The 20479-nt window shown below is 41.8% G+C and overlaps 2 protein-coding genes across 2 annotated transcripts; both read right to left on the bottom strand.

Annotated features, from left to right (window-relative positions):
- On the bottom strand, positions 1-2755 carry LOC128455508 (eukaryotic translation initiation factor 4 gamma 3). The gene is made up of 6 exons (XM_053439179.1): positions 2627-2755; positions 2240-2344; positions 1967-2078; positions 1516-1628; positions 1061-1195; positions 1-120 (listed from the first exon to the last, which is right to left on the bottom strand). Exons 1-6 carry the CDS (start codon positions 2753-2755, stop codon positions 1-3), a joined length of 714 nt encoding a protein of 237 aa, XP_053295154.1.
- A 187-nt stretch (positions 2756-2942) lies between these two features.
- LOC128456526 (putative methyltransferase DDB_G0268948) lies at positions 2943-8223 on the bottom strand. Its single transcript, XM_053440735.1, has 6 exons — positions 7958-8223; positions 7703-7863; positions 6650-6866; positions 6048-6151; positions 5801-5938; positions 2943-5302 (listed from the first exon to the last, which is right to left on the bottom strand). The coding sequence occupies exons 1-6, from the start codon at positions 8066-8068 to the stop codon at positions 5206-5208; spliced, it is 828 nt and encodes a 275-aa protein (XP_053296710.1). The 5' UTR covers positions 8069-8223; the 3' UTR covers positions 2943-5205.
- Between the last annotated feature and the right edge of the window lie 12256 nt (positions 8224-20479).

The following is a 20479-nucleotide window of genomic DNA, read 5'->3' on the forward strand; positions in this document are numbered from 1 at the left end:
TCACCAATACCACTCGTAGACACTCGGTCTGCGTGGCATGGCTCCCTCATGCTCCAGCTCCTCCGGGGCTGGACTCTCCAGCAGCTCCTTCGAACTGGTTCCCCAGGTCAACGGATCAGGCTGAGACAAAGCAGGCGCATTGTGCAGCAGATTGTAGAGGCGATTCCTACGGTTCCTGTTCTTATTGCCTCTTCTGCGTGGGGGACGAATAAACAAAGAGTCAGGAAGGATGGCAGTGTAAATGAGAAACTCTGAATATCAAGCTTTTCCACCAATTTGGAACCTACTACAAAATTATTATCACTGACCTAAACAGAAGCAAAACTTAAATGTATTTTTAAATTAATGGATTCTAGTTAATCAAAGTTCAAAATATCCTGCTAGCAGAAAAGATTAATATCAAAATCACAGAGACACTCTTCTCAACTTTCTGAGAGACCTAACACCAACAGGATCCTTCAAATCAGACAGCGTTGTCATCTCATACCTTCCGTCGAAGTCTGCCTTCTCTTGAGGAGGGGTGGAGGGTTGTGGTGAGGGGCTGGACTGCAGCGCTGAGAAGCAGTTGAGCCCTGCAGAGATGAAACGTTAAAAGAGAGAAAAGTGAAAAATAACGATTGTGGGTGATCAGAGTCAAGGTCCAGACATTAAGAGGAAGATGCTTCACCTGACTCCATGTACAGGATATGCTGTAAGTTACTGTTTTATATCAGGGTTTCATCTAGTTCAATTTAAAACCTTTTTAAGAACATAATGAAGGAAATTCTGGTAAAATGTAATAGATATGAAAGACTATCAGACCCCCAGATTTCTAACAAGCTTCATATCTTAGATGAATCAGTGACAACTACAGCTAAACAGAGCGGAGCAGCCGAAACATTGTGAAGTGAGTGACACCCTTCCATCGTTAAGTGTTGTAGTATGAACTCCAAACAGGGACACGACTCCTGATCAGCAGGTCATGAAGTGTGAACTGCACAGTGATCTGATAGGTTTGAAAGTCATGTGGTGTGACCTCACCTGAGTCACCGGCCTTGGCTCCTCCACCACTGCCCTTCACCAATGGGACTTGAGCCCAGGGGCCCTGCTGGATCTTCTCGTCCACTTTTCTCTGCTCCTCCTTCTCTTTATTCTTTGCCTCCTTGTGGACAATGGTTAGCGGACCCTGCCTGGGTCCTCTGGACACCCAGTTGTTCTGAAAAAAAATAAATGTACATTTTCAAAGTAATTTAAATGTTTGAAGTCTGTAGCCAATTCTCCAGATTTTACCCGGCCGTCACGTCTGACACCGATTTAAGTTTCCATGGAACATGACCAGTTACCACATGGTAATTGTTTGTCATTGTTTTTGTGATTCCAATGTAGAAATATGAGCAAATCAACTATTAGGGACAGAGAGTAAATAGCAGCTTCACGTCTCCTGTATGCAGTGCATTTGTACAATCCTCACAGTAGAAGGTTAGAAAAACGTAGAATGGTAAGATCTGTGTCAAAGCCTCAGACAGCTCATCTCACCTTGGAGACCTTTGGGATATTCTTGGAGTCTCTGGTCCTTCTTTTGGTCCTATTAGGCACAGTGGTCCAGGGCTCCTCGTTCTTCACAAGCTGATCTCTCTGCTCACTTGGATCTGTGGAGACACACCCACACACAAAACAAAAAAAAAACGAACAGGGAAATATAGGTTTAAGATTAGTTCACAGGAAATACAGTGCAGTCAGACGGCTGTGAAAGTGGCAGACAGAGTGACATTTCTGACTGTTTCTGTGGCATGCTGTGTTACAAGATGAAATATTATAGCTCAGCTAGCAGATGGGAGGGAGTGAGGGGGCTTCCTGTCTGCTGTTGGGCCTGAAAGCATCTCTGCAGGTTATATGGACAGGAAGTCTACAGACTGGTTTCCTGAGTCACTATAGCTGTGTCGATGTGATTCTAAACCTTAAAGAGGATTTAGACTGCAGGACTGACCTGGCTGTCTCCCGGTGTCATTGGAGAGCAGTTGTTGTTGCACTTCTCTTGGCTCCTCCTGCTCGTCAATGGTGTTCAGACCCTGCTCGGGTCCTCCGGACACCCAGTTGTGCTGAAGAAAAAAAAATGTTCAGAACCACAATGACTTCAAACCTGAATCAGTGTTAAACAGATTTCATTGCTCTTTATCTTTGACAGATCAGAGAATTTAGGAGCATGTGTGGGTTTTATCACACAGTCCTAGATACATTTTGGCATAAACAGAGGACTCACCAATCTCAGGTCTATAATAGCCTGCAACATTAATCGTATTTGAGATGAAGTTTTCCCCTCTTCGACGATCTTTTCAATCTGGATAAAATACTCATCCATCTGAGGCTGGTGAGACACAGAGGGAGAGTGGTTAATTTGAGACATGAAGTTCATGTTCAGCATGTCTCCATTCAATCTACCAGACACTGCTGACAAAAAGTTCACATCACATCTTCATCCCTGCAAACAACGCATTTCTCTTAATATTTAGTTTTGGAAAGGGAAACCAGCCGCATATTATCCTCTAGATTATATTCGAAGCTTTCAATCTGTAGCCCTTCAGACCTTTTCTAAGACCGTAATAAAATACATTTAGGATTTATGTCAAATGTACTACTTCCAGCTCACCTTGGCCTCCTCTAAGTCAAGGACCTTGCCCATGGTGGTGAGCAGGTCACACAGACACTCTACAGACTCTTTGTCTCGGTGGTTCAGCAGCCTGACCACGCAGTCATGAATGATGGCCGCCGTTTGCATCTTGAGCTTGAAGATTTCGCTGTCCTCGGCCTTCTGCAGATTTATCAGAAGTCGGTGACGATCCGTCTAATGGGACCAAGGAAACAAACATATGGACAGAGTTGAAACCAAAACTAAAAGACGTTTCGGGAAAGATCCGGCGTCACACTTAAGTCAGGCAAATCAGGCTTGAAACAATCATTGAAACATTTAGTGTAACCAATGACACTGACACGATATGCAGATCAAGTTGCTTTCAGACATGTACATGAGAACTGAAATGTCTGTGTCAGTTGCTACGGACACTGTCTGGAACTTTTCCAACCGGTTCCTGATGAAAATGTGCAGAAATGTTGATAACATGAAAAACATATACACAAGTCAGGATGCAAAAGAGATGTAATAGACGTGGCAGACGCCATTAAAGACATCAGGGCCAAAGCCTGTGCTGTGTCGTTTCTTGATGTATCACTCAGCCCTTGGACTTAATCGGACAAAGATCATAGGCAAAGTTTGCAAATAGAACAGGGAGCTAGGCAATAAAACGATATCAATAAGTATCGTTATATAATTCTCATCAATAGCTGAATAAATAAAGTCAGTCTCTTATATCTTTATCTTCTAACACTGGGAAAATGTACGGTTACACAGACAAAGGGGTGGATCCAGGGAGTTATTTTGTCACTGTCTTTTGACATTGTGGGATAGGATTTTTTTTAAAGTTTTACCAATAACCAGGGAATAATTCGTGGATCAGGGCTTCAAATCAGAGACTTTAGGCCCCTGGTGAAGCCTTTTTTGCAAGCAGGTACCAGCAAACTATTATGATGATGATGGTGGAAGAAGAGAAGCAGGAGGGAACATACAGTTGGGTAAATTACCTGATGATGAATTGTCTGTCTCGGCTCCGTAGCAAACTTGTGGGTTTTGAGGAGATGTCCAGCAAGGTAAGAGAGGAGGGATGACATCTAAAGGTCAAGAACTTCAAAGCACATTATAGGACCGGAGCATCACTCATTTTGATAAAGGCATTAAATCTGCCTTTAAACGATTGGGCAACATCCTGTGAAAAACTGCAGTTCACTGGATGGCCACTAGTGGCCGGCTCCATGTTAAAAAGCCTGAATTAATATTCAAGGCGATAATAGAAAACAGTCCACATCATTTCTCTTCACTTCTCTGTGAAAACATAATTATATAATGAATAATAATAATAATAATAAATACACCTGTGTATTGATTTTTGTGAAGATCGGTCAATGTGAACACGTTCCGGGGGGGAGACAGTGCTGCTCCTCCATCAGTTGGAGTCTCTGCCTGGTTCCGTTCTGTTCTACTTTTTTTGAGGGTTCTCTAAAACCTTTTCACCAATTGTGTACAACATGGAAAAAGTGCATTACATTGGGTCATATATGTTTATTATGAAAATGTATGAGCTGGTGAATGCTATATTGTGACGTTCCAAGCACCAGTGGCAATAATCATAGACTTGTCATCACTTTTGATCAAATACCACCCTCTAGTGGTATTGTCTGTGTACTTCAACAAATCCCTGATGCAATTCAAACATGCTTTGTGAATGTGAGCGTCAGCACTATGAGCGGAGAGCGAGCAGAGGTTAAAAATACTGAAGAGTGCGTGCTGCTTATTTCTAAGGAATCAGTATATAGTATCAGGGATAGGTCACCCTCCTTCTCTACTCACCATTATGCCGATGGAGGAGTGGGTGAAGTGTTTGAGTCCACAAATCACTTCTGGAGTTTCAGGGGTAAACTTTGTTGCAGCAGAATTGAATCCAATAGAAGTCAAAGGTGAGTCATTATTCAGACTTAATCAAACAACAGAAAAAACACAACATGCCTCCATGTGTCCGGAAGCCCCGACATTCATATTCAACTCAAACAGGGTCATGTACATTGTGTTTTGTTTGTTTGAATGTTTAAAATTCCATTCAGGTTGTCTGACTAGTAGACTGAAATGTTGAAATACAATTTTTTTGTAAAGTATCAAGAGATATTAATAATATTCAACATTGTGTGTAGTCAGTGAAAGGTGTTTGACCCACAGCTATCAGCCGACTCTTTGCCAGTTTCTAATGTGTTTCTGTCTCCAGCAGAAGAATCCCACTATGAGGCCCATCACCTCTATCATTAAAATCTTAATTACTGCTGATAAAATCAAATGAAGATTCGACGCAAAATCAGTATTGTGGAGGAGTCAGGGCAAATAAAACTACAGTGGTCTGCAAATAAAGAGAATATACGTCTCTGAGATTATGTAAAGTGGATAAAGGCCACATGAAAAACTGCCCAACAAAATTAACATAGACAGTGAAAGCAGAGACAATAAACACATGGAGTCTTGATTCAAGTGTCACCCTCTAGTGGTATTTTATAAAACAACCTCACACATAGATCTCCTGTGTCCACGACATTGCTGGCCGGTGTTGAAAGTGTGAGAGGTGGTCGGACTCAGGCCTCCTCTGGTTTACAGGCCAGCAGGTAGTAATACTTCACAGCCACCACCACCTCTGCCTCTGCTGAGGTCACCTGCATCACGGACTTCAGCCTGGACAGAGAGGAGCATGGGAAATAAAGTGTTATGAGTCATTCAGAGAGTAAAGTCAGGGACAACATCCTGTCCCTGTGGCAGATCTTATCTCTCAGCGTGTCATATAACAACTAGAATGGTGCAAACCTCCCCCTAAGTCTCAACAGTCTCCTTAAATTCAATGAAGCTGCACCAGATGTCACACACTCATAGATATCTGTCCCTTAAATATTCATTTCTCCCTGAGTAAAAACTAAATTCGAGATTCGGATCATCACTTAAATTCAATAGGTTCTTCAATGACAAATCTCTCCAGCAAGTTTCTTTCTCACAAACAAATAAAGATACAAACCAACAAACCAACAAACAACCAGACAGGGCAGAAATATGAAATCCTTGGCACAGGTAATTTCCTAATAATACTAATAATATCATCATATGTGTCATTTTTCTTCATTTTCACGGACATGTGTGTTATTTGCATTCGTGTGCATAGTGTGGTGCATCAGTATTTACTTTTGACAGATGTCCTGGGAGAGTTGCTCGGCCTTCTGCGGGTCGGCTCTCAGCAGAATCTGATAGCTGGAGAAAGACTCCATCATCCCCATGTAGCCGGACAGAGGCATGGCCTTTCTCACTCTCACACACTCTTGCCTTTAGGAACACACACAAACACACACATCTGACTACTGTACTGCCCGAAGTGATAAAATATTGGAAAACTAATATTTAGAATTTGGCAGAGAGGAATGTGTTCACTCACCACTCCTTGTCCGGGTAAGGGATGGATTCATACGCCGCCCGGTACAACTCAATAGTGCTGGGACCAATGTGAGGGTAGCGGTAGAGTTTTAAAGCTGCATGAAACTGATCAAATCATCAGAAGAGTCCGTCAACTCACTGATGTCATTATACACAACTTGAGTCAGGTGTTTTACTAACTGATGGGCTTTGCACAATAATAACCACTAGATGGCGATGTTCTGCGATGTGATTTGCTTGTGTTGTTTGTATTTGCCCTGATGATATTTGCCTGTTTAGTTTGTGTCAGTGGGATGAATCCTGTCTGAACACGTGCAATCTTACATATTAAAGGAAAAATGCTGTCCTCATACTCACAGCCCACAGTCCTCATGGTAAATAAACACAATTGCTTGTGGTGGGACTCTGATCTTTCAATATGCAGATATACATGAACAGTTCATGACTATTAATGGATCCCTACTATTATTATTATGCTGCTACACATGCTTTTCATTTACCTTATCATGTGTCCTGACATGTAAGTATTTCTATAACAGGAAAAAACATTTGAAATTGTATTCATGTGCACATTCACAGTAACCTCTCTCACTCTGCGTGTACCTCTTTGCAGACTTGGTTGAGTGCTTGCGAGCAGCAGCCGTCGTAGCTGAGCTCCATGTCCATGGTGTAGCTGAGCAGAGCCAGGCAGCCGCGGGGCTTCAGGACTCTGTGGGCCTCCAGGAGAAAGCGTGGCCTGTCGAACCAGTGGAACGCAGTCATAACCGTCAGCAGGTCCACTGAGCTGTCAGCCAACGGCAGCTCCTCAGCCGCACACTCTCTGAAGATGGGAAGGTAGCAGGAACTGAATCAAACTCCACACACACACACACACACCAGGTGAAACCACGTTTGGGCCTTTCCACATTCTACAACTAATGAATCCTTACATACAAAAATCAAGTCAGATTAAACAATTAATTTCTGAGTTTTAATGGTGCACCAAATGCAATACATGATTAACTCCACCTTGTATCAATCCAGGTTTTACTGATATTAATGTAGATATTCTAAAATATCTCAAATACTGGGAATAAATACTGGGTTTATTAAATCAATGTGCTCCATGCTTTGCATATTAATTTTGTTAACTATTTCTGTTGCATATATTATATTTCAAACAATACATAGGGGATTATTATTCAGTTGACTCAGTGCCGGGTCTAGACAGGCATGTATGAGGGGGCAGCCACAAATCTTGAGGGGGCATTGTGCCTAACCCTAACCCTAACCCTGTTTAGTTTGAGGGGGCACAACATTTATTTGAGGGGGCCAGGCCCCCTCTTGCCCCTGCCTAGACCCGGCCCTGGTTGACTGTATGTTGGTTCTGCAGTGTGGGCCTCACAGCATGACCGACTTTCACCAGACAAGGTTCCCATTGTTCTCTCTTGTCGCCAAGTTGCTCAACAGAGCAGTAAATAAAAACATGTTAGTGTTATCTTGATATCTCGCCATGCATTTTTTGAATGGTTGGCTTGATTCCTCCCTCTGTAGCCAGGTAAACATGGAACAGACAAACTAAAAAGAGACCCATGAAGCTTGAATTAGCCTTTGACCTACGGTCTCATGTAAAATCCTAAAAATATGAATCCTGACTGCAGGTTGGTCCATGCTCACCTATATGTGATGTTTGCCTCCAGGGCATACTGGACAGCCAAATCCAGCTGGGCAGGACTCACATCTGTCCCCACCACGGAAGCAAAGTGTTGGGCCAGCAGCCGAGTGCCCTGTCCCGAGCCACAACCCACATCCACTGCCAGCTCAAAGGGACGAGCTTTCTGTCAAAATAACATCGCTGTGCAGTTAGTTTTAACATTTCTCCTCCAATAGTTATATTCCAGAGGCTGTCAGCCTCTTCCTACTTGCACTTACCCGTTTTTCCAGGAATCCAAGGACCTGTTGTATAAGATGTTCTGATGGGGAGACCCTGTACTTTAAGTAAGAAGCTGCATGCTTCTTGCCCTCAAACAGACGGTGAGCCATTGTTAACTGATGCCTCCGTGAACAGCTGATTTATTATAAGCTTCATAAAGAGCTAAAAAAAAATCGACTTTACCTTCTATTTCGTCTGCAGGCAGGCATTCAGAACCACACACACACACATACACACATGCATGGACGCACACACACAAGAGGGAAACAACGGGGTGCAAGGGAACTGGGAGGCTCCTTTATCTCTGCTGGTATGTGGTGTGTTTCATAATGAGGGTGTTTAAAGGGACAGCTCCCTCTCTGTGTGCAACAATGCTGAGTGACCTGAATGTAATAATAAAAATAACACATTTAGGCAAAGCTCACAGGTCTGGGTCGGTTCATGGGTGATGTCAGAACAAGCTGGTGAGGATTGATGTGGCTGAGGTATAATACGTAAGTGTGTAACTATAGTATTGCAATGACGTGTTGTGTGCAACTAAGTGTGTGCGTCTGTTGGCTTCTAAATCTCATGGTACTCTTTAACTAAGGTTGTTAATTATTAACAGTCACTGCTTATAAACCTCTACAGCTGCTGGTCAGCAGAATTTAGTTCAGTCCATTTCCTGCAAGGGCTGTGGGGACATTAATAATAAACTGCTCATATAATAATCATTGGAATTTTAATCTTGATTCTGCAATGTATCAGTTATATCTGGTTGTCAATTAAATATAAGAAGTACTAAGTCTTTTTTGTTGTATTATTGGCGTCTTCAGAAAGTACTTTTAATGGCAATGCAGTATGATGTCACTAGTGTCACTACACTACACATATTTTCATGTTGCACAAAGTAGAAGTGACAAGTTACCTTCAACAGAATGAAAAATAGCACAAAATAAAGAAGTCACACTGAAGTGCGGCGCCAACAGACGAGTGGTCTGGCCTGTCCCACATCCCAGATCTACTGCCATGTGGCTGTCCCTTCTGAGGATGTCAACATTGATGTTGTTGTTGTTGTTGGTGGTGGTGGTGGTGGTGCTGGTTTTGTTGATGTTGTTATTGTTATTATTATTATTATTATTATTATTATTATTATTATTATTATTATTATTATTATTATTATTACGTTGCTACAATCGCTCTAACATAAGAGTTAGGAAGAAGTACCACATGCACACTCGCATTTGTACACACACACACACACACACACAAACAAACTTACTATGGTTATTTTTGGATAAATTCATCTAATTCATTTCCAGGAGACTTATCATAACTAAGCATAATCATAACCACTACTTGCTTACAATAACCCTAACCCAACATTGACCTTGACGCTAACTTTAACCTCAACCACTGACCCACAAATTTAAAGGATGGTTGGCTGGCAGACACACACACAAACACACACACTCTCTCTCTCTCTCTCTCTCTCTCTCTCTCTCTTTGGATTTGATTTGATTTGATCTCATCTGTTTGGACAGGTGTTGGCCATAAGGCTTCCTGCGATGCTGATACACTAAAGGATTTGCCCCCGTGATAATGGTATGTATGTTCACTCCTCCTCACAGGGTGCGCTTCACAGTTTGCTTTTGTTATTCTGCCGAAGTCAAGTGAGGACAAATTGTTCAACTGTGTTTATTTATAGGAGTGGTATTAGCATATTGTAGAGAGAGATCAGAGAAGCTCTCCAACTACAACTTTATCAGCTTGAGTTAAAACATATGCAGTCAAAAGAGATAAAGTACAGTAGATGTCCTAAATTTGAATGGGATCAGGGAGGACAATATACTGAAGATAGTAACAAATAAAACTTTACAACTTATCCTCAAATGAACCGTAAAGAAAAAAGAGAAAATCCAGTTGTGAAAACAATCATTTCTGTCACTTCTGGTTCTTCAGGCTCCACAACAGTGTATAAGAGGATTCAAAGGGGGGAAAAAGCCTTTCTGGCAAAAGGGGGCAATTAACTGACAGAAAAAGCGCCTCAAGGAATTTCAGACATCTTTTCAGAAACCTTTGAAAAATTCCGATGTGGAAAATGTGGAAAATGTTCACCTATAATGTTATCTGCTGTTTGTATATCGCATACAAATATGCTAGGAATTTGTCTCCTGCTTCAATGTTGTTTGCAACACTGAGTTAGGGTTGTGTTGAAAGCTTTCAACCACTATCATCTGTGTTTTTTTGTTGGTTTTTATTTTAAATAAGTGACTTTAAAATTGATATATAAAGCAATCCTTATCACTCCAACCATTTTTCAACCCAAAACCTTTATTCTTTACTTAAACATCACAGAAGGTCTGTGGCCATGCAGCAGCTTTGTGAGGCTGGGATCAAGGCTCAGCTGTGTTTTGACAAAAGAATGTATATGGTTTCAGCTCAGGCAAATCCGACACCGGACATCTGGTGGACAGCCCAAGGGAAACCACAGCCACCCCTGACATCACAACTGCAGCCATTAAGGAAGCTCAGTCAGACAGAAGTGGATTTGACAGAAGGAAAGTCAATGCCATTCGTGGTAGAATACAATCTTGTTGTGATCACTTGTTGTGATCGGCTTCCTCCATGATCAAGATCCACTATCACAATCTCCCGTATTCAGTGTTGGGATCAAACTTGGTCCGACCATGTGGAGAGTGTTGCAGTTGTTACTGAGAAAACTTAAATTTTAATGAGTTGAGCTATAGAGAGCGAATTGGTTAACAATCTGACACCTTGAAGAAAGCTGGCAACATTCAGGAAATAAGACAAGACGTCAGGACAAGAGGAAACCAGCTGCGACATCACCCACGTGTTTGTGAGCTGCTGCTGCTTCTAAGACTTGAGTTTGGAAGTTAATCAGCAGCAACTTGTCTTTTTAAACAAGAAATAACCATATTATTGGAGCCTGACTGAGAACTCCAGGTCACTGCACACCCACCCACACCTGCAAACTACCGGAAACTTGAGATTCTAAAGTCCCAGGGAACCTTTTTACTTTGTATTAAAGTTTTCATATAGACTTCAATACAAATTTACTTATTTTTCCAACCAAAGGAGTCGCCCTCTGCTGGTCTATTGAGATAATACAGGTCTCAGGCACTCCCGTATTGGCATCACTTTTTAAACAGGCTATGATTCCAAAGTATCAGCTATAGGGTTTATATTGTCCTTACATCCAGATTGACCCTCTCAATAACAGAACCTCCTGCTGTCTTGACACCTGCAGGGTTTTCCAAAGATATCATCAAATGCATGGAATCAGATTTTCAAGCAAATATTTGACACTTATCAAAGCTTTTTACCACTTACCCTGAAGCAGCAATTATTAAACCTCTATGGTGTCCTTCATAAGGTTGTTTGTCAACAGCCTAACATCTTATAGCCCCTAAACATCTGTTTTTGATGTTTTCTAGACAAGATTTCAACCACGTCACAGAACAAGTCTTTACTGTAGATTAAGTCTTGAATGACATTCCACCTCCACAGTGGAAAAGTTCTGCAGTAAACGATTGTATGAACATGTTAACACAATTACAAAACCAAGCTTTACCTCAATGAACACAATAGGAATCGGAGAACTGGAATGATGTCTCTATTATGACATCATTCCAGTTCTCCGATTTTTAAACTGGCTTCCTGTGTGTTTAAATACATTTTCTTGTTATGATGTTTCCATTCCTCTCAGACCATCTGGGACACGTCTGCTTTCTGTTCCGAAGCTACAGTAAACATGGAGAAGCAGCACTCAATTTGTATCTATCATATATCTGGGACGAATTCCAAGAAAACTTTTGCTCCTCTACAAATACCATTTTGTTTTAATCAAAGTGTAAAACATCACAATCAATTCACTTTATAGCTACTCACAAGGTGCTTCTGAATGTCAAATGATGTTTGATCATAAACAAAAGTATTAGAGAAATTAAAAATAAGATTTGAAAGTTTTTTAATCTATATTTGGTGGCTTAATCCCACAAACAATTGGAGAATCGTGTCTTTCACTTACAACACTTACACCACTACTTACTGTGTGTGTCACATGTGGCTGTCAGTTCACATCCAGCTGTGACTGTGACAGCAGCAGTGACATCAGCCCCACCGGCCTTGAGTCTTAATCTTGCAGAAAGCGAGCCTGACACCGGGGGGGGGGGGGGGGGGGGTTCGCTCTCCCTGCTGGAAACACATGACCCAGATGTCAGCGTATCTTGTCGACTCAATTTACCGGAGAAAAACTCCTCTGCGAGAACATGACTAACGCACTTGTCATAACGATACATATCCTGTTTTATACCTTGTTTGCTTTAGTTATGCTCAGAGGCTGTTGGGAAAATTAAGAAGGGCTGTAACTCTTTTTGTAAATATAAAAGCAAACTATTAATAACCAGGCTAGGGGTCATCAAAAGAGAATATCATCAGGTGACTACATGATGAAAACAAGTGGAAAAGTAGTGGATATAGATATTTCAGTTCGGGCAAAATCATATAGTAACATAAGGAATATCTGAATATAGAACTCAGTAGTCAGGGAGGACGTTCAGCTTCAGCACATGTGAGTGGAGATGAGAACATGTGTACAACAGACCTGCTTCTTGTTTGAAGTCGCTCCAACTCTCTGAGCAGCGTTTGACCAGAGAGAGGAAACATAATCCAAGTGTGAGTTATTATCCGAGTCTGACATCACCCACGTTAATATCTCATCAATATACTCTGTCAAAAACTGTACTTGCTCCCATTTGAACTCTTAACACCCACATATTATCTTTTACTTCTGATCAGTCTTCTTTCATTTGAATACAGCAGGAGGGAAAGTTGTTGGTTGGGACTAATACAAATGAGTATTAAATCCTATTTGTATGTTCAGCTCTTATGTAATGTGTTAAATCTATGCACATGAAATCATTGGCGACATTGACAACCTGTTATAAGAGGGAACATCCAATTGTGAAAAGAGACATCAATAGAAATGAATCACTTGAGTTGAGTGTGTATTTGTGTGAGAAGAGAGAGTCTGAGCTGCTGAAGTTTAAACTGGTGCAACTGAAACAACAAATAGAAAGGAAGGTTTGTTTGTCCCAGATCGAGCAAATGTTTTTTTTAAGTGAACACTGGGAACACTTGCATTTTGCCTCACTTGGTATTTGTAATGAAACACTTAATTAAACACAATCATTTTAAAGATTTTACTGTTTTCTTGAAGAATGCTTTTATTCTCTACGTAACAGGGGATCATATCAATTATATTTTAGTTCATCAACGTGGAAGAGGGTAAAGGCAAAGACTTTGAAAAGCAAAGTGAAATGATAAAATGTTTAATTAAATATTTATAGATATCAAGAATATTTAATATGTGGAAAAATCTTTTGCAGTCTGTGACTGTTTGAAGTGTTGGACCCTCAGACATCAGCAGACTCTCCTTGAATGTTCCCAGGTGATTATCTTCCACAAGAGCCTCATTCAGCTCTTCACATTGTTCTGCTCTCCACCAACTCCAACACAAAGCTGCACTGAGATCAGGTGAGTGATTCGGCCAATGGAAGATGTCGCCAGCCCATAGTGCTGCCAGGTCCAGACAGTACAGTTATCGAACCCTTTAAAATCTCTACCACCACATCTGTATCTCTGTCACATGATAAAAAGGGAGGACTTGTGTAAAACATGACAAACCTGCAGGGCACACACACTCTGAGACACTAAGGCCATGTGAATAGAGAAGTGAGAGCTAAGTTTCAGTTGGAAATCCTGCAAAGTGGCTATTGATACCTCACCTGAGAGATGGTTATCTGGAATAACATGTCATGGGTGGAAATAAATGTCCTAAAAGGCACAAGTCATCCTGAGGAACTTTTTTTTCCTTATGCACAGATCATCGGAGGTTATTAAAGGTGACTGGATGTTTTCCACTCTTTGGTGCCTCCCAGGAAACTGAGTGGGGTTAGTGCTACTGGTTTCCTGCCAAGTCACAGAGCTACAGGCAGTGTCCTCTTCAGATCATCTCACCCTGAGCCTGCGTATCAGTGGTGATTTGCCTGTGCTCTGTTAGACTTATGTTGAGTGTTTATTCACACACATTCACACGTGGATCTGAATGGTTTGTGTTTAAATGTAGCTGTTAAAAGAAGTTTAAAAAGTGGATTCAAGCAAACATTGTGACCTCTGGTTTAAGTTTCCCCTGAACACCTGTCTGGAATCAGAGATTAGAGGAGCAGACGATCAAAGAGATCAGTGACAATCTTGGAAAGCAAGTGTGGAGATGTCTGAGAATGATTCTCCACCGAGACTCTTCTGGAGCAGAAGAAGCAAGATCCGTCTCAGCTCTGTCACCACAACACAGAGAAATTCTCCTCAAAGACTCATCTAGGATCATTTAATAAAAGTCTTGTAGAGAAAAATATTTAAAGGTTCACAGCTTTTCTAAAATTAAGACCAAATATTGGAAAATGTAAAAAGAAGGAATCGTGGGATCTTCTCGAGGAACAGAATGTTGGCTTCTTGAAATTGTTGTCACATCAAGCAGCTGAAGACGTTCTTATACTTCCATGTTTGCTTTTCTTTCACCTTCTGTCCATTTCACCTCAAACCAGCTTCATCAGGTTTAAGTTCGTAGACCAGGGGTGTCCAAACTACGGCCCGCGGGCCATCTGCGGCCCCCCATCCATTTTAAATTGGCCCGCCTCAAAAAAAATAAAATAATAATAATACTAAATTAAAAAAATTAAAAATTTTTTTTTTTTTTTTTAAACTAGCAATTTAGTAACACTTAAATGAAACTTAATCATAGCACTATGTAGTTTTGCTCCATTTTTGAAGAAATTGTACTTTCTTGATTCTTGTTGTTCGGGGTTTGTTCCCTCGGGTACCCTTGAATGCATTGATTGTGAATCGCTTCGGATTAAAGCGTCAGCTAAATGAATTGTAATGTAATGGACTATTGCCCACTGTATTGTACTTCTCAGTTTAGACACTAGGTGGCGCCCATCTCACCCCTGACCTGCCAGCTGTCCCTCAGAACACCGCCACGCCCCCCGCCCTGAGCGATGCAATTGAGGGGCACTGTCAACGGTCCGCTCCAGGGCATGGGGGCGGGGCGGCGTAAGTGGCCAGAAAGGTAATTGGTTATCACCAATACCACTCGTAGACACTCGGTCTGCGTGGCATGGCTCCCTCATGCTCCAGCTCCTCCGGGGCTGGACTCTCCAGCAGCTCCTTCGAACTGGTTCCCCTGGTCAACGGATCAGGCTGAGACAAAGCAGGCGCATTGTGCAGCAGATTGTAGAGGCGATTCCTACGGTTCCTGTTCTTATTGCCTCTTCTGCGTGGGGGACGAATAAACAAAGAGTCAGGAAGGATGGCAGTGTAATTGAGAAACTCTGAATATCAAGCTTTTCCACCAATTTGAAACCTACTACAAATTATTATCACTGACCTAAACAGAAGCAAAACAAAACCCTAATAACTGATTTATTTTTAAATTAATGGATTCTAGTTAATCAAAGTTCAAAATATCCTGCTAGCAGAAAAGATAAATATCAAAATTACAGAGACACTCTTCTCAAGTTTCAGAGAAACCTAACACCAACAGGATCCTTCAAATCAGACAGCGTTGTCATCTCATACCTTCCGTCGAAGTCTGCCTTCTCTTGAGGAGGGGTGGAGGGTTGTGGTGAGGGGCTGGACTGCAGCGCTGAGAAGCAGTTGAGCCCTGCAGAGATGAAACGTTAAAAGAGAGAAAAGTGAAAAATAATGATTGTGGGTGATCAGAGTCAAGGTCCAGTCATTAAGAGGAAGATGCTTCACCTGACTCCATGTACAGGATATGCTGTAAGTTACTGTTTTATATCAGGGTTTCATCTAGTTCAATTTAAAACCTTTTTAAGAACATAATGAAGGAAATTCTGGTAAAATGTAATAGATATGAAAGACTATCAGACCCCCAGATTTCTAACAAGCTTCATATCTTAGATGAATCAGTGACAACTACAGCTAAACAGAGCGGAGCAGCCGAAACATTGTGAAGTGAGTGACACCCTTCCATCGTTAAGTGTTGTAGTATGAACTCCAAACAGGGACACGACCTCCTGATCAGCAGGTCATGAAGTGTGAACTGCACAGTGATCTGATAGGTTTGAAAGTCATGTGGTGTGACCTCACCTGAGTCACCGGCCTTGGCTCCTCCACCACTGCCCTTCACCAATGGGACTTGAGCCCAGGGGCCCTGCTGGATGTTCTCGTCCACTTTTCTCTGATCCTCCTTCTCTTTAATTGCCTCCTTGTGGACAATGGTTAGCGGACCCTGCCCGGGTCCTCTGGACACCCAGTTGTTCTGAAAAAAAAATAAATGTACATTTTCAAAGTAATTTAAATGTTTGAAGTCTGTAGCCAATCCTCCAGATTTTACCCGGCCGTCACGTCTGACACCGATTTAAGTTTCCATGGAACATGACCAGTTACCACATGGTAATTGTTTGTCATTGTTTTTGTGATTCCAATGTAGAAATATGAGCAAATCAACTATTAGGGACAGAGAGTAAATAGCAGCTTCACGTCTCCTGTATGCAGTGCATTTGTACAATCCTCACAGTAGAAGGTTTGAAAAAGGTAGAATGGTAAGATCTGTGTCAAAGCCTCAGACAGCTCATCTCACCTTGGAGACCTTTGGGATATTCTTGGAGTCTCTGGTCCTTCTTTTGGTCCTATTAGGCACAGTGGTCCAGGGCTCCTCGTTCTTCACAAGCTGATCTCTCTGCTCACTTGGATCTGTGGAGACACAACCACACACAAAAAAAAAAAAACGAACAGGGAAATATAGGTTTAAGATTAGTTCACAGGAAATACAGTGCAGTCAGACGGCTGTGAAAGTGGCAGACAGAGTGACATTTCTGACAGTTTCTGTGGCATGCTGCGTTACAAGATGAAATATTATAGCTCAGCTAGCAGATGGGAGGGAGTGAGGGGGCTTCCTGTCTGCTGTTGGGCCTGAAAGCATCTCTGCAGGTTATATGGACAGGAAGTCTACAGACTGGTTTCCTGAGTCACTATAGCTGTGTCGATGTGATTCTAAACCTTAAAGAGGATTTAGACTGCAGGACTGACCTGGCTGTCTCCCGGTGTCATTGGAGAGCAGTTGTTGTTGCATTTCTCTTGGCTCCTCCTGCTCGTCAATGGTGTTCAGACCCTGCTCGGGTCCTCTGGACACCCAGTTGTGCTGAAGAAAAAATAATGTTCAGAACCACAATGACTTCAAACCTGAATCAGTGTTAAACAGATTTCATTGCTCTTTATCTTTGACAGATCAGAGAATTTAGGAGCATGTGTGGGTTTTATCACACAGTCCTAGATACATTTTGGCATAAACAGAGGACTCACCAATCTCAGGTCTATAATAGCCTGCAACATTAATCGTATTTGAGATGAAGTTTTCCCCTCTTCGACGATCTTTTCAATCTGGATAAAATACTCATCCATCTGAGGCTGGTGAGACACAGAGGGAGAGTGGTTAATTTGAGACATGAAGTTCATGTTCAGCATGTCTCCATTCAATCTACCAGACACTGCTGACAAAAAGTTCACATCACATCTTCATCCCTGCAAACAACGCATTTCTCTTAATATTTAGTTTTGGAAAGGGAAACCAGCCGCATATTATCCTCTAGATTATATTCGAAGCTTTCAATCTGTAGCCCTTCAGACCTTTTCTAAGACCGTAATAAAATAAATTTAGGATTTATGTCAAATGTACTACTTCCAGCTCACCTTGGCCTCCTCTAAGTCAAGGACCTTGCCCATGGTGGTGAGCAGGTCACACAGACACTCTACAGACTCTTTGTCTCGGTGGTTCAGCAGCCTGACCACGCAGTCATGAATGATGGCCGCCGTTTGCATCTTGAGCTTGAAGATTTCGCTGTCCTCGGCCTTCTGCAGATTTATCAGAAGTCGGTGACGATCCGTCTAATGGGACCAAGGAAACAAACATATGGACAGAGTTGAAACCAAAACTAAAAGACGTTTCGGGAAAGATCCGGCGTCACACTTAAGTCAGGTAAATCAGGCTTGAAACAATCATTGAAACATTTAGTGTAACCAATGACACTGACACGATATGCAGATCTAGTTGCTTTCAGACATATGAGAACTGAAATGTCTGTGTCAGTTGCTACGGACACTGTCTGGAACTTTTCCAACCGGTTCCTGAGGGAAATGTGCAGAAATGTTGATAACATGAAAAACATATATACAAGTCAGGATGCAAAAGAGATGTAATAGACGTGGCAGACGCCATTAAAGGCATCAGGGCCAAAGCCTGTGCTGTGTCGTTTCTTGATGTATCACTCAGCCCTTGGACTTAAGTGGACAAAGATCATAGCCAAAGTTTGCAAATAGAACAGGGAGCTAGGCAATAAAACGATATCAATAAGTATCGTTATATAATTCTCATCAATAGCTGAATAAATAAAGTCAGTCTCTTATATCTTTATCTTCTAACACTGGGAAATTGTACGGTTACACAGACAAAGGGGTGGATCCAGGGAGTTATTTTGTCACTGTCTTTTGACATTGTGGGATAGGATTTTTTTAAAAGTTTTACCAATAACCAGGGAATAATTTGTGGATCAGGGCTTCAAATCAGAGACTTTAGGCCCCTGGTGAAGCCTTTTTTGCAAGCAGGTACCAGCAAACTATTATGATGATGATGGTGGAAGAAGAGAAGCAGGAGGGAACATACAGTTGGGTAAATTACCTGATGATGCGTCTGTCTCGGCTCCGTAGCAAACTTGTGGGTTTTGAGGAGATGTCCAGCAAGGTAAGAGAGGAGGGATGACAACTAAAGGTCAAGAACTTCAAAGCACATTATAGGACCGGAGCATCACTCATTTTTATAAAGGCATTAAATCTGCCTTTAAACGATTGGGCAACATCCTGTGAAAAACTGCAGTTCACTGGATGGCCACTAGTGGCCAGCTCCATGTTAAAAAGCCTGAATTAATATTCAAGGTGATAATCTCCCACAGAGCTGTTGATAACAGTCCACATCATGTCTCTTCACTTCTCTGTGAAAACATAATTATATAATGAATAATAATAATAATAATAAATACACCTGTGTATTGATTTTTGTGAAGATCGGTCAATGTGAACACGTTCCGGGGTGTAGACAGTGCTGCTCCTCCATCAGTTGGAGTCTCTGCCTGGTTCCGTTCTGTTCTACTTTTTTTGAGGGTTCTCTAAAACCTTTTCACCAATTGTGTACAACATGGCAAAAGTGCATTACATTGGGTCATATATGTTTATTATGAAAATGTATGAGCTGGTGAATGCTATATTGTGACGTTCCAAGCACCAGTGGCAATAATCATAGACTTGTCATCACTTTTGATCAAATACCACCCTCTAGTGGTATTGTCTGTGTACTTCAACAAATCCCTGATGCAATTCAAACATGCTCTGTGAATGTGAGCGTCAGCACTATGAGCGGAGAGCGAGCAGAGGTTAAAAATACTGAAGAGTGCGTGCTGCTTATTTCTGAGGAATCAGTATGTAGTATCAGGGATAGGTCACCCTCCTTCTCTACTCACCATTATGCCGATGGAGGAGTGGGTGTAGTGTTTGAGTCCACAAAACACTTCTGGAGTTTCAGGGGTAAACTTTGTTGCAGCAGAATTCAATCCAATAGAAGTCAAAGGTGAGTCATTATTCAGACGTAATCAAACAACAGAAAAAACACAACATGCCTCCATGTGTCCGGAAGCCCCGACATTCATATTCAACTCAAACAGGGTCATGTACATTGTGTTTTGTTTGTTTGAATGTTTACAATTCCATTCAGGTTGTCTGACTAGTTGACTGAAATGTTGAAATACAATTTTTTTGTAAAGTATCAAGAGATATTAATAATATTCAACATTGTGTGTAGTCAGTGAAAGGTGTTTGACCCACAGCTATCAGCCGACTCTTTGAATGTCCCCTGGTGATCCAGCTTCACTGCAGCTTCCCTCAGCTCCTCCGCTTGCTGCCTCTCAGCCGCCAGTCTGCTCTTCATCAGGTGGAACGTGGCTCAGTCGAGCTGAGAACATGTGACTGACAGCTGAGGACGCACAACTTGCTGGCACAGTGTAGAGAAATACGGAGGAAAACAAACTCGTCCACTCAGAACACCATTATCAGTCAAGTGGAGTCAGGCAATGAGACAGAAGGCTTAATGCCTCCTCTCTGCCAGTTTCTAATGTGTGTCTGTCTCCAGCAGAAGAATCCCACTATGAGGTTCATCACCTCTATCATTGAAATCTTAATTACTGCTGATAAAATCAAATGAAGATTCGACGCAAAATCAGTATTGTGGAGGAGTCAGGGCAAATAAAACTACAGTGGTCTGCAAATAAAGAGAATATACGTCTCTGAGATTGTGTAAAGTGGATGAAGGCCACATGAAAAACTGCCCAACAAAATTAACATAGACAGTGAAAGCAGAGACAATGAACACATGGAGTCTTGATTCGAATGTC

The sequence above is a fragment of the Pleuronectes platessa genome, chromosome 14 (genome assembly GCF_947347685.1).
Source record: "Pleuronectes platessa chromosome 14, fPlePla1.1, whole genome shotgun sequence".
NCBI classification, from domain to species: Eukaryota; Metazoa; Chordata; class Actinopteri; order Pleuronectiformes; family Pleuronectidae; genus Pleuronectes; species Pleuronectes platessa.

What these genes read in the sequence shown, in the direction of transcription:
- LOC128455508 (XM_053439179.1), bottom strand. Translation starts at nt 2,755, where the DNA reads ATGCAAACGGCGGCCATCATTCATGACTGCGTGGTCAGGCTGCTGAAC. An exon ending in TTGACTTAGAGGAGGCCAAG is followed by an intron (nt 2,345 to 2,626) that starts GTGAGCTGGAAG and finishes GTGTCTCACCAG; the next exon opens with CCTCAGATGGATGAGTATTT. An exon ending in CCTGGGCTCAAGTCCCATTG is followed by an intron (nt 121 to 1,060) that starts GTGAAGGGCAGT and finishes GCTTTGTCTCAG; the next exon opens with CCTGATCCGTTGACCTGGGG.
- LOC128456526 (XM_053440735.1), bottom strand. Translation starts at nt 8,068, where the DNA reads ATGGCTCACCGTCTGTTTGAGGGCAAGAAGCATGCAGCTTCTTACTTA. An exon ending in TTGGATTCCTGGAAAAACGG is followed by an intron (nt 7,864 to 7,957) that starts GTAAGTGCAAGT and finishes TTATTTTGACAG; the next exon opens with AAAGCTCGTCCCTTTGAGCT. An exon ending in TCAACCAAGTCTGCAAAGAG is followed by an intron (nt 6,152 to 6,649) that starts GTACACGCAGAG and finishes TGATTTGATCAG; the next exon opens with TTTCATGCAGCTTTAAAACT.